Here is a 13,646-nt window from a genome sequence, read left to right as displayed (position 1 = left end):
AAATATATATATATATATATATATATATATATATATATATATATATACACACACACACACACAGTAGGAAAGATGCCATACTCCATACACCACAAAACCTATAACCTGTAGTTGAACCCTTAAGAGAAAGCTTTAGTACTACATCCAAGGTTTAGATTACTACCAGAGAATATGATCAAACACAACATGAAACTGACAAAAGGCAGGTAGGAAGGTAAAGCTAAAAACAGACACCTCTTAAACATCTCTCTGTAAAAAAGCCATGCAAGTCCATGGTGTCAAGAGTTAATTTATGACCTGCTATCTAGCAAGAGATATTATAAAAACAAATGAAATTGGCTGCGACCTCATAAAAAGGGAATATTGTAGAACGCCTTGGATACAGACACTCTTCTGTTTCCAATTATGAAAGAAAACCACAATAAGAGTCACACAATAAGCATACATGACAGATTTTCTATAGTAAAAGCTGATTTATGAACAGCTATTTGTTCTATTACACTTACCAATGTATGTATGCTCTAGGTGTGTATTGAAAGCCGCCAAAAGGAGAATTTTATTCCAACGTAAATGAAGAGCAGTTCCACATAACAGGAGTTGGTCAATATTTACTCAATGCTGAAATGGCTGTTAATGCATTTTTGTAAAACTAATAAAAACAAGCTGTAAAAAAACATAATGATAAGATTGCATGCACATATTTGCTGAAGCAACATGACCATGTAAAGGTGTGACTGCTAACACTACTTCTCTTTCTATGGTAACGTAAACCCAACTACATTACACACATTAAACACTGGACAACTAATATAGGTGTTACACTGAGGCTTATGCTTGTGCAAATTCAAAACACTGCCTCTGATAGCATTTTTTTTGTGCCTGTGGGTAGTTTTTTTTCACCCTCATGCAAAATTATTCTTAATGTCAGCCTTTTCATAGCTAGTTCTACAGCAGTTAAGGTCATCAAGCTGGCATTTAGCAAACACAGCCCACATGCATCTGAGCAGATTTAGCATACACATTCCCAGGTTACATAACAGTCCCTTACTTTAGCAAGAAAAAGAAAAGCACTAAAATGTAGATTTTTCTTGGTTGGGTCACTATAACCTCTCTTCAAGCAAACCAGCTGAGATATTCCCCTCAGCTTTCCACTTCTTGAATAGCCTGCAAATCACAGTAACCAGTAATTACATGTAATAAGTTGTATTCAGCTGTTTCTGCACCCTCTAGTGGTCAACAAAGCCACATATGCATTTACGTGCTGTAAGCTTACACCACGACAATTCACTGTGAACAGATTTACAATACCGGTGTTATATGTCTAAGAAAAATGGCCTGAATCAAAATTGATTCAGTGTGCGAAGTGCTGTGATGCCACAGAGAGTGATGAATAGTTGCTCATGCATTAAGCTGGAGCTGCTGAGACAGCTTTGCTCTCTAACGAAGCAGAAATGGGCTGGCTGGAGTCCACCTGCTCCCAGTGCTGCTGGAACAACACACCAAAACCGAAGAAAAAAAGCATGAGGAATGTGTAACACTTTCATTTCATTTAGTTTTTATAGAAGGAAACACAAACTCCCTCTAGAAGGGTGCTATAGATCTGTAGGAGAGACCTATTTAAAAACAAACAAGCAATAAAAATAGCTGACGTGGGGTAGCGCAGGTGGCTTAATGCTTAGCACTATTGTCTTTCATCTCCAGGGTTGGGGGACTCGAATCCCACCTGCACCCTATGTGTGAGGAGCTTGCATGTTCTCCACGTGCTTCAGGGGTTTCTGGGTATTCCGGTTTCCTCCCCCAATCCAAAGCATGCATTGTAGGCTGATTGGCATGTCCAAATTGTCTGTAATGTGTGAATAGGTGTGTGATTGTGCCGTGATGATGTCCCGTCCAGGGTGTCCCCCACCCTGCTCCTTGAGTTCCCTGGGATAGGCTCCAGACTCCCCTGTGAGCAGTACAGAAAACAGATGGATGGATGAAACAACTGATGAATTAGGGCAGGGGTTTTCAAAGTGGGGTCTGAGGTCTGTGATTGTTGTGCTTTGTGGACCCAAGCACAACAGCACCAGTAAGAAAAATACACTGAATACTATGAAGAAGCGAGGCTATATAAAATAGTTCTCCCCACATCATTCTTACTATGCAATTAATGAGACCTTGTGATTTACTGCATTGCTCAACCTGAACAGTTTTATTGTTGAGTTTTTGATAAATATTAGATTTTAGGTCTCCTAACTTATATCATGGCCAGTCAGCTCTGATGGATTTAATCCAGACTAAAAAACATTTACCTATAAAGAATGTCAGTTGTTCTGTACATGGAAATGTCAGGAATAAAACGCTCCAGTAAATAGGCAGAATATTATTGTACATTTAAATAATGATTTATGAACAATTCATTAATCACTGAATTTTGAATAGTTCATAAAATAACTGGCAGGGTCCATGGAACGTCTTATTTTGAGACGCTCTGGTTTAAGGCAAAAAAAATAAATAAAAATACACGGTCAGAATGAGATGTGAGATCACACTTTTTTTATTTCTGACACACAAAATTAGTTTAGCAGACACAGTCCACTATGAGAATATGATTCTACATGAGGGCTTGGCATGTCATTTTACTATCCTGATCAGGTAAGGTTTCAATGATAATAATAATAATAATAAAAGTGCAAAATATATAATGTTCCCTGATATTAGCAATAAAATGCTACTTTTTAACTTTTTAAGTTTTAGTCATACATTAGATATTGGGTTACAGTATTGAATCACCAGGCTCAGTTTTATACTTGTAAAATGTCTCTGTGATTTTTTGTTTTTCAGGATTTTCATGATCTATTCAGACATTTAGGTCCTGTGGGTTTTGCAGCCAAGGTGATGTGCAAATTAACAAAATGCAAATGAACATTTCAGTAAAGTTTATTCTAAATTAGTCTAGGCTAATTTGAATCTAGGGCTGATTTGAATTTATGTATCTGATTGTTGGATGTGGGGCGCGCAGTGGCTTAGTGGTTAGCATGTTTACCTTGCACCTGTGGGGTCGATTCCGGCCTCCACCCTGTGTGCGCAGAATTTGCATGTACTACCCGTACTTCAGGGGATTTCTTTGGGTATTCTGGTTTCCTTCCCCATTCCAAAGACATGAGCTGTAGGCTGATTGGCACCTCTAAATTGTCTGTAGTGTGCGATTATTCTCTGCTATGGGTTGACACCCCATCCAGGGTGACCCTGCATCGTGCAGCTAGTCCCCTGAGGCCCCAGGCTCCCCCGTGACCCTGTGTAGGATAAGCTTTAGAGAAAATGGATGGATGGATGGATTGTAAGGCGGCACTGTGGCACAGTGGGCAACATCATTGCCTCACAGTTCCAGGGTCCATGGTTTGATTGTGATTTCGGATTCTTATCTACTTTCGTGGTTCTATGGTTCCCTCTCACCTCCCAAAAACCTACATGTAGGTGAGTATGTTACACTGCCCTAGATGTGAAAGTGTGTGTGCGCATCATGTCCAAAGTCCTGGGACAGACTCTGGATCCACCACAACCCTGACCAGAATAAAGCAAGTACTGAAGGTGAATGAATGAAGTCATTAAAAAAAAAAATTATTTCCAGGAAAACATTTTAGGAATAAGCCACATGTTCCATCTCATTCTATGAATGAAATTAGTCATAACTTGCTTAAACTACGTTTAAGGTGTTGCTGAAATTGATTCTGAAAATCAAAGTCCACTTCAAACTCTGGCTTCTTTTTAAAAGTAAGAACAGCCAGAAGTATGAGCAGATAGGCTGTTAGTCCCCAGATCTGCTGGATCTTGTCAGTGACCGGGTCAGTGTAGATAAAACTGTGCGTATATCCAGCTATGTTGGGTACAGGGTAAGCCGAGTGATCAGTCTCCTTCAAGAAGAACTCCACAGGCACAGAGAACACCTCGCTCACTTCATCTGGGTTTGGGCTCGCTTGGAAGGAGTCGCTGATGAAAGCCACCACTGGGGTCACCAGAATGCCTCTCTGTGCAAAATATTGAGAGAAACAAGAAGCAAGGCCTTTTGATTAGCTTATGAGAACCAATGCCAACAAAATCCACATGAAGGTCATTTACTGAAATAATCCAATGAGGAAAACAAGGGGACATTTTAAACAGACACGGATTCTGAAGTGAGGCGTGGGGATGATGCTTAGATACTTCTTCACGTGCTGTGCATGTTTGCTGCTGTAGACCAAATCTACCACAAATAAATGCTGGATAATTTTTTTTGAACATGCGATCTTCAGTGCTGTCCAAGATTTATTTTGCAATGAAATTCTGAGGTTACAGGTTTCCTACATTATCCACAATGGCATAAGACTGCCTGCTGACAGTGTCACCATTTAGCCCTTTTCTCTTGCTCTACCTAAAGACAGTGATGCAGCAGCGCTTTAGTCATTTAGCCTGTCCAGCTCTCTCATCTCCTCATTCATGCACTCTGATCGAACAGATCAGCTTCCAAATTGTATAATTTCATGCTAATACTGCCGTCAATGCCCTCATGCTCATCATCTCAAAGATCATTAACTAGCTGAGCTGAGGCTTAACTCAGTCTTAACTCAGTGTAATAGTGTCGTGTAGTTGTACTACATTCTGAAGCATTAAGATAAATGTTTGCTGTTTCCTCTATTCTACGTTGGATTTCTCATTAATCGTTGGAAAATGGCATGTGACAAAAATAAGCTCTTCTTTAACAGTGAAAGCTGGCCTGTTATCCATGATGTTTGAGTTTTTTTCTCCTATTAAGCAGCATTAAAACTGTACCAGCAATATTGACCTGTGACGTCAGAGCAAAGTACAACCTCTAACTTCTCACGGGAATAATGAAGACACGGTATCAGTCAGAAAATTAGCATCAGAATCACTAAACACACAAACAATATTCCAGTATAAACATATGTATTGTGTTTTAGGGTGGAGCATTCCTTAAAGAAAAGAATTTCACTGTACTGTAATGTATGTGTGCCAAATAAAGGCTTCTTATTCTTCTTAAGTTAGCTAATTTTGTTCCTGTTATGCATGAGGCACATAATAATACACATCTATAATACATGTGATGATTCAATGTACCGCATTCAACACTGGGCAGAGTCTGCAAACCACTTCTACTCCATCAGGAGGAAGGCTGATCTCCTCCAATGCCTCCCTAAGCGCTGTTTCAATTTCATCCCGATCGTGTGGATCAGATTTCCCCCCCGGAAAGCACACCTCTCCGGGGTTGTGTTTGAGCTGAGAAGAGAAGCAGAACAGAGTTCACCTGTAAAATACCACTGCTGAAGCACTGTTCATAAAACAGTGACAAGTTTTTGAAGAAAAATGTACAATTATTTAAAATAAAGTGTAAAGACATGATGTTTGTCAATAAGAACACATGCTATAAGGATGTGGTGTGGGATTATTACGCAAGCTTAATTTGATATTTGGTAAGGATATAGTTAAACTGCAAGTGATAAAGACCACCAACACGTGAAAACATGCAGTATGTCCTAGTATATTTTTTGTAGACAGATCCAGAATTACAAATATATGTATAATTATAATTCACATATAATATTAATATGTAGAAATATGTCAAAATAACAAAATGTGTCAAAAAAGTAACAAAATAACTTGAAACAATAAAGTCATAGTGTGAAATTTAGTCAGCAGAAATAACAAAACATCTTGAAATTAGTTATGTCGAAATCACAAGTTACTAAGTCTAAAATAACAAGTCGAAATAACATAATATCTTTACAGTAATGACAACTAAAATAACGGCATAGTAGCTATCTTGAAATAATGCATTAGTAAGTCGAAATAATGAAATACTAAGTCACAATAGCAACATAATTGTCTGAAATAATAAGTTATTAAGTTGAAAAATCGACAACATATAATGAAATACCGTGGTGATTCAAAATAATAAAATTTACTTAAATAACGAGTTCATTCAAAGTAATAACAATACACTTAAATAACGAGTTAATTCAAAATAATGAGAAAATATAGGCTACTGAAATAATGAGTTAATTTGGAATAACGATATATAATAATATAACGCATTAGTAAGTCGAAATAATGAGTTATGAAGTCTCAGATATTAATCTCAAATAACGAGTTACTAAGTCGAAATAGAATCATATACTGAAATAACGAGTCGAATAATGACATTATATCCTGAAATAACGAGTCGAATAAGGACACTATATCCTGAAATAACGAGTCAAATAATGACATTATATCCTGAAATAACGAGTCGAATAATGACGTTATTTCCTGAAATAACGAGTCGAATAATGATATTATATCCTGAAATAACGAGTTGAATAATGACATTATTTCCTGAAATAACGAGTCGAATAATGACGTTATTTCCTGAAATAACGAGTCGAATAATGACATTATATCCTGAAATAACGAGTCGAATAATGACGTTATTTCCTGAAATAACAAGTCGAATAATGACGTTATTTCCTGAAATAACCAGTCGAATAATGACGTTATTTCCTGAAATAACGAGTCGAATAATTACATTATATCCTGAAATAACGAGTCGAATAATGACATTATATCCTGAAATAACGAGTCGAATAATGACATTATATCCTGAAATAACGAGTCGAATAAGGACGTTATTTCCTGAAATAACGAGTCGAATAATGACGTTATTTCCTGAAATAGCGAGTCAAATAAAGACGTTATTTCCTGAAATAACGAGTCGAATAATGACGTTATTTCCTGAAATAGCGAGTCGAATAAAGACGTTATTTCCTGAAATAACGAGTCGAATAATGACGTTATTTCCTGAAATAACGAGTCGAATAAGGACATTATATCCTGAAATAACGAGTCGAATAAGGATATTATATCCTGAAATAACGAGTCGAATAAGGACATTATATCCTGAAATAACGAGTCGAATAAGGACATTATATCCTGAAATAACGAGTTAAGTTGAAACAATGCTAATATCTTGAAATAACGACACAGCCCTTGAACATTGTGCGGTTCCGAGCACGGGTAGGATGCATTAGTGCAGTGAGAAGTGGAGATGAGATGAAAGTCCACTGACTTCAGTAGAGCGCACAGTTAGCAGCACATGAACCCGACCCTCTCTCAGGAAAAGGGGGATCAGTACTGACGCTTTCTTTACGGAGGATAAATTAAAATACTCGTCTCCAATGTCGTTTTTCAAAGACGCTATAACCTCTGCCTTAACGTCCATCGTATCTACTCAACCGGCTAATATCATCAAGCTAAACACATCCGCAAACACAGGTTGACCCGCATACACACTTCCGCAGGAAATAATGCCTGTACAGTGCATTATGGGAAGTGTAGTGTTGTTTTAGCTTCTTAACAGGAAGACTGCTAAAGGCCTTTACTCGGCAGAAAAAAATACTGCTGAAACGATATTTTAGTAACAGAAAAAAGATATGTCAAAGCATTGTGTTGCAGACAGGAACAGAATTATACAAATACATTTATAATTATAACGCATATAATATTATAGACTTACATATTATATACTATATATACTATATATTATAGACTTACAATATTATAGACTTATTATAGACACACACACACACACACACACACATATATATATATATATATATATATATATATATATATATATATATATACATACATACACACACACACACACACACACACACACATATATATATATATATATATATATATATATATATATATAGTACAATACATATAATATGTATAATTTCATAAGAACTACAATTGATGACTTTTAAGCCGCAAATGATTTATAATAATGAATAACTGCAGTTTTATTTATGCAAAGAAAATGAATTTACATACTACCTAGCAAAAATTTGCCTTAAAAAATACTTTTTTTGCAACCAATTAATGTGTAAATATTTAATTTTCTTTTTAATACTGAAATAAATCAGACATTTAGATTTATTAAACTGTAAGAAATAAATCTGTAATGTCTACAGTAAAATTATTGGGGTTCTCTGTCCTCGTGTCACAATCTCCCAGAATCCTCTGCACGCCACATCACCTGAGTAGTCACATGACCCCCAGCTCCATTCACATTGCCCTGAGTACTAATCTCATGCCTGTCTCCCATTTACAATAAAATCATTAATCATTGGGCAAATTATTAATGTAAACTGACAGGCCAGTTCCTACTATAGGAGAATTTTTCATCAGGGACAATGAAATTAAAAAAAAAACAAAAACAGAATACTAAAAATTATTTAAGGATTCTCTTCATGTGATTCTTTTTGTCTGCTAATCATTCATTCAGTAAAAAAGTTATGGAATACTAAGTCATCTTGTATTAAATATATTTATACTAATTTATGAAATGAACAGACAAGATAATTTCTCAGATGTTCGGGCTCAAGACTTCACTATCTATCAGAATTATAGTCATTACTGTATTTAAATAATGAATTAGAAGCAATAATGTATTAGAATGAGCGCATTAATATACAGTAAATCTGTATTTTGAATTACGGCCAGCACTACTGTCAAATCTGCCGTTCTAGAAATTTAATCAACACCTTCTGTCCAATCTGATTTGAGAAGCTGAATTAGCTCATTCGATGTGGACTTTATGAAATGAAACCTGACAGCCTTTTGGTGAGTGTTCAGTTTTTGGAGATTTCTAGGCAAAGCAGAATGTGGAGTTTACACCACACTAAATTTAATATATTAATACATCTTAATGTCAATGTGGTTTCTGGGTGGTTAAACACCAGGACATTTCTCAGCAGAATTGTGTATAAACAGTCAAAGTTAAAAGTGTGTACTAAAAAACTTTGTTTTTTAAAGTGCAGTTTGTGGCGAAGATGCCAGCAGCACCTGTGACCGGACATCCAGTTTCCCACTCAGAGACTGAAAACTCTGTAAGCCACATGTCAGGGTTAATAATCTGCTACTGTTTCAAAGAAGGCTTTGGCTCCTCAAAAGCTCAACTTCTTCATTGAAGAAACCAGTCAGTGGATACACTCTACATAACGTTATAATGTCAGGGAAGGATATTGGTGTCTTCCTTTTGCTACTGATATTAGGATGGGATTGTGGGAAAGCTATGAAAGACCTGCACCTTGAAGCAACTGACCAGGAGGTGTTCTGGGGAGCGGACCAATACGACTTTGCCATTGTGCTGCCTGCCTCGGGCCTCGAGTGCTTCTGGCATTTTGCACACCAAGGCGAACACTTTTATCTCAACTTCATGGTAATATGTGGCTGATTTTTTTTTCCTGCATTCTTACTAGTAGGAACATGCCCTGTGGCTACAATTGTAGCTGTAAGTTGTGGGATGGCTGATAGGTTGATATTTTTTTCTGAATTGTACAGTAGCTCATGCACAGCCAATAGTCTATGCAGTAGTTGGTACAAACATATGTTTTCGAAATGAAACATGAAAGATTTTACGAAAAGTGAAATTCATTTAAGACAAACTAGAGGAGCACAAGGAACTGTTTCAGCCACCATATGGCAATTCATATGGGTGAGAGAACAGAATATGTGCTGTGTATAGCCAAACAACTTAGACAGAGGAGTATGTTAGTGCTTTTTAACCTAATTTCTATCTATAATGTTTGTAACATATGTGTGATTTCAACAAATATGAATTACAACATGCTTCTAGAAAACCTTTTTACTTATAATAAAGGTTTGAGAGCAGTTGTTGGGATGTCAATCACAGTTTATGCAAAATGGCTGTTTTTATAGAACGCTTTCATAAATTCAGGTTATTTGATTGAAGGCACTACTTTTTGAGAGGGAAGAGTATGGGAATAGACTGTATGTTATGTGTTATGCACATAGCTGGGCAGTTCAGACTGTTCAGTACTGTACCATAAAACCATAGGACAAGCACAAGTAACTGGAATTACTGTCTGCTGTGTTGGGTAAATGTTAATAATTTTTTTTAAATAAGAGGGATCATAAAAATTATATTTAGTTATATATATATATATATATATATATATATATATATATATATATATATATATATATATATAATTTATTTAGTACTGCCCTGAATAAGCTATATCACATATCAGATGTTTAACATAAGAGCCAGGGGGGTGTAAACTTTTGAACTTTTAAAAAACTTTTTGAAAAAGGCAACACAGTACATTAAGAGGCAGGGGGGTGTAAACTTTTGAACAGGATGATCGGTGTAAATTGTTATAATTTTGTCTTCTGGGAAACATGTAAATATCTTATGTAGCTTCTGAAAGGCAGTACTAAATAATAAAAAAAAGATTTTATTATATATATATATATAAATATATATATATATATATATATATATATATATATATATATATATATACTTGACAACAACATACTTAATATAGTATGTTGCCTTTTCGAGAATCAGTGAATGTTTGCACCTTTTGTAATAGTTGTGCACGAGTCCCTCAGTTGTCCTCAGTTTGAAAAGATGGATCTCAACATCATATAGTCACTGTTGGAAAGGGATCAATTATGTAGAAGATGCTGGAAAAGCAAAGAATGTGCAGGACCTGGAGGATTTTTCTGAAGAGCAGTGGGCAGTTTAACTGCTCACGACAAACAAGGGACTCATGAACAACTATCACAAAACATAAACACAGACGCTGATCATCCAGGTAACGACACACAGTATTAATAATCAAGGGTATGTAAACTGGTTAATAAATTCAGTTATTATTGTGTCTTGTGGACTATATGTAAACATCTGTTGTGAGAAATAGCTTATTTAGGGCAGGACTAAATAAAAAACTAAATGCAATTTTCATGGTCCCTCTTTTTTTATTAGCATTTTGCAGATTCTGTGAGACGTATTTAAACTTATGACCTCAACTGTACAAATACACATTATGTGTTACCAACTTGATATGTATGAGTGTATAAGTATATATTTATAAGTATATGTATATAGAATGGTCATTTTTATCCTTCAGTGAAGTCTTTTTGTCCATTATCAAGATTCTCTTTAGTACATGTTGTCAGTAAGTAAGCCCTGTCTGTGACGTGTGTGACCAGGTTCAGTGGGCAACAGGGGTGGGTGTGAACAGACACCTGTCAGTCACTGTAAACGCTCCAGGTGGCCTTATCATGGGCTCAGTAGATGATGTCACAGGGGAGATTGCCTTTGATGCTAAAGAGACTGGTAAGTGAGACGTACCCGTTTTTAGCCCTGACTCTGCTTTACAGTTTACAGTTCTTATATCTTGGTGGTTTTGAGCTATAAATTGTGCTTAAAGTCCAGACTTAAAACATGTCACACTTCCCATGCCTTTGACTCAAGCATTATCTGCACTTCTTTTTAATTACTTTCTGTATATATCTAATGTATGTCTTTTGATTGCTCCTTATGTTCTTTTATTTTGCTTTTAGACAAGTAAAGCACTTTGAATGAAATGTGTTATATAAATAAACTTGCCTTGCCTTGTGCCATTTATTACACAGTTGTGTGACAGGTTACAGATATTATTATACAGTTATTATTATCAGTTTTTTTATTAAATAAATGTATAACTTACATTGCTTTATGAATACAAAAAATGCAGTATGGGTTCTATTTTAAAAAACGAGTTGTAATTTTTAATTTTTTTTAAAAAGCCAAAAAACGGCTGATACTATGAGTTTTTCTGCAGTGTGTATTCACAGCACATTAATATTTTCCCCAGGTTTTTATCAGATGTGCTTTAGCAACTTCCACAACCGATTTGGCAGCATGCAGGTCTTCATGAACTTTGGTGTGTACTACCAGGATTCAGGAGATTCCAAGAAGGATGACAATGCGAAACAGTTGAATAGCACGCTTGATACCATTGAGGTAAGATACATCATGAATCCACAACTGCAATATATAAATATTATATATATATATATATATATATATATATATATATATATATATATATATATATATAAAATATTTACTATATAAAATTAATTTGTTGTGTATGATTCTTAGATTTTGAGCAAATACTGAAACATGCAAATACATACTGTATATTATTTTTAAAGCATGCTTTTTTAATGAAAACCTGCTGAATGTCTGTGCAGGACAGCTCCACCCGGCTGCAGTCTTCTGTATTCCACATGTGGCGTTACTATAGCATTGAGCGCATGAGAAGAGCAACCGATTACTACCTGCTCCAATCCAACTCTAACTACATCAGCACTTGGTCGGCTGTGCTTAGCCTCGTCATCATCCTGTCTGGATACCTGCAGCTCTTCTTCCTCAAAAGGCTTTTCAAAACCAAGCAGACCACAGAGACTGAAAAGCCTCGCTGTTGAGGATCTGTTCTTTACAAATGATGGTGATCACATATCTGAGGACATAAAGGACATTATTAGGCTCATGAAATTCCATGGTTTTCCCCACTATCCCTCTTCCTGTGCTATTCTTTCATAGTTAGTAGAATGTCAATAGAAAATGTGAATAAAGCTCACTAAATCTCTCATCTCCTGGGTTTTCATTTTCTCTTTCTACAGTTGAAATCAAAGGAAAAATTGAAAAAGAAATGTAATTTATAACAACATGACATTGCATTAGATGTTGCATAGATGTCAAGACCTTGGCATTATACGGTTCTTTATCAGAGTTCTGTTATTTTAAAATATCTAGCCGAAAGTTTTCCCATCAATTAGTTGAAAGAAGATTCTTTCTAACTTCATATTCTTTTCATTTTAAATATACACAATATGGCCAAAGGTTTGTGGACACCTGAACATCACACCCATATGTACTTTTTGAACATCCCATTACAGATTTATTCCCCTTTTGTTGTTATAATAATCTCCACTCTTCTCTGAAGGCTTTCCACTAGTTTTTAGAGCATTAGTGAGGTCAGACACTGATGTTGGTGAGGAGGCCTGGAGGGCAGTCAGCATTCCAGTTTAATCCCAGTGGATCCAGAGCCTATGCCAGGAATGCTGGATGTAAGGCTGGATGGGATGCCAGTACATCACAGGGCACCTTGCATAATCATTTACACCTAGGAGCAATTAAAGTAGCACTTACTGGCATGTTTTTGGGAGGTGGGAGGAAACATGTAAAACTCAACAGGGACAGTAACCTGAGGTCAGGATTTAACTGGGGACTCTGGAGCTGTGAGGCAGCAACACTACCCGCTGCACCATACTGCCATCTCCATTAGGCTGATTTTGCTTTTTATGTTCTGGATTGTGGGCACGGTGGATTAGTGGTTAGCACATTTGCCTCACAGTTCCACAGTTGGGGGTTCGAATCCTGCCTCTCCCCTGTGTGCGTGGAGTTTGCATGTTTTCCCCGTGCTTCAGGGGTTTCCTGGGTACTCTGGTTTCCTCCCCCAGTCCAAAGACATGCATTGTAGGCTTATTGGCATTTCCAAAATTGTCCGTAGTGTGTGAATGTATGTGTGATTGTGCCCTGTGATGGGTTGGCACCCCGTCCAGGGTGTCCCCTGCCTTGTGGCCTGAGTTCCCTGGGATAGGCTCCAGGCTCCCGTGTGACCCTGTGTAGGATAAGTGGTATGGATGTTCTGGATTGTTGTCTTGTTGCAGGATAGACTCATACTTAATTTTTTTTCAGCTGCCTGTTTCTATTAAGATAAATTGAAGATAAATTGAAAAAGCTGTTCATTATCCTTTTT

General features: G+C 36.4%; 2 protein-coding genes across 3 annotated transcripts; one reads left to right on the top strand and one right to left on the bottom strand.

The window, feature by feature from the left end:
• Positions 1-485: 485 nt before the first annotated feature.
• nudt7 (nudix (nucleoside diphosphate linked moiety X)-type motif 7) lies at positions 486-7,322 on the bottom strand. Of its 2 annotated transcripts, XR_008386625.1 has the most exons (4): positions 7,079-7,322; positions 5,095-5,253; positions 3,026-4,007; positions 486-1,945 (listed from the first exon to the last, which is right to left on the bottom strand). XR_008386625.1 is itself a non-coding variant. In XM_053631614.1 (3 exons), exons 1-3 carry the CDS (start codon positions 7,229-7,231, stop codon positions 3,666-3,668), a joined length of 654 nt encoding a protein of 217 aa, XP_053487589.1. In that variant the 5' UTR covers positions 7,232-7,322; the 3' UTR covers positions 1,972-3,665. The 2 variants fall into 2 exon arrangements, 1 of the variants encoding a protein (XP_053487589.1); XM_053631614.1 differs by lacking the exon at positions 486-1,945 and having other exon boundaries at positions 1,972-4,007.
• A 1,529-nt stretch (positions 7,323-8,851) lies between these two features.
• LOC128611804 (transmembrane emp24 domain-containing protein 6-like) lies at positions 8,852-12,475 on the top strand. The gene is made up of 4 exons (XM_053631601.1): positions 8,852-9,241; positions 11,047-11,173; positions 11,694-11,842; positions 12,076-12,475. The coding sequence occupies exons 1-4, from the start codon at positions 9,029-9,031 to the stop codon at positions 12,307-12,309; spliced, it is 723 nt and encodes a 240-aa protein (XP_053487576.1). The 5' UTR covers positions 8,852-9,028; the 3' UTR covers positions 12,310-12,475.
• The last annotated feature ends 1,171 nt before the right edge of the window (positions 12,476-13,646 follow it).

The sequence above is a fragment of the Ictalurus furcatus genome, chromosome 8 (genome assembly GCF_023375685.1).
Source record: "Ictalurus furcatus strain D&B chromosome 8, Billie_1.0, whole genome shotgun sequence".
Taxonomy (NCBI): domain Eukaryota; kingdom Metazoa; phylum Chordata; class Actinopteri; order Siluriformes; family Ictaluridae; genus Ictalurus; species Ictalurus furcatus.
Note: the sequence above shows the minus strand (reverse complement) of the source record. Positions and strands in the feature narration are given on the sequence as shown.

Bases quoted from the DNA above. Each gene is read 5' to 3' on its own strand.
- nudt7 (XM_053631614.1), bottom strand. From the start codon at position 7,231: ATGGACGTTAAGGCAGAGGTTATAGCGTCTTTGAAAAACGACATTGGA. The intron at 5,254-7,078 runs GTCAGTGGACTT...TTCTCTTCTCAG, and splicing joins TAACTGTGCGCTCTACTGAA to CTCAAACACAACCCCGGAGA. The intron at 4,008-5,094 runs GTACATTGAATC...TATTTTGCACAG, and splicing joins TCTGCCCAGTGTTGAATGCG to AGAGGCATTCTGGTGACCCC.
- LOC128611804 (XM_053631601.1), top strand. From the start codon at position 9,029: ATGTCAGGGAAGGATATTGGTGTCTTCCTTTTGCTACTGATATTAGGA. The intron at 9,242-11,046 runs GTAATATGTGGC...GTGTGTGACCAG, and splicing joins ACTTTTATCTCAACTTCATG to GTTCAGTGGGCAACAGGGGT. The intron at 11,843-12,075 runs GTAAGATACATC...ATGTCTGTGCAG, and splicing joins GCACGCTTGATACCATTGAG to GACAGCTCCACCCGGCTGCA.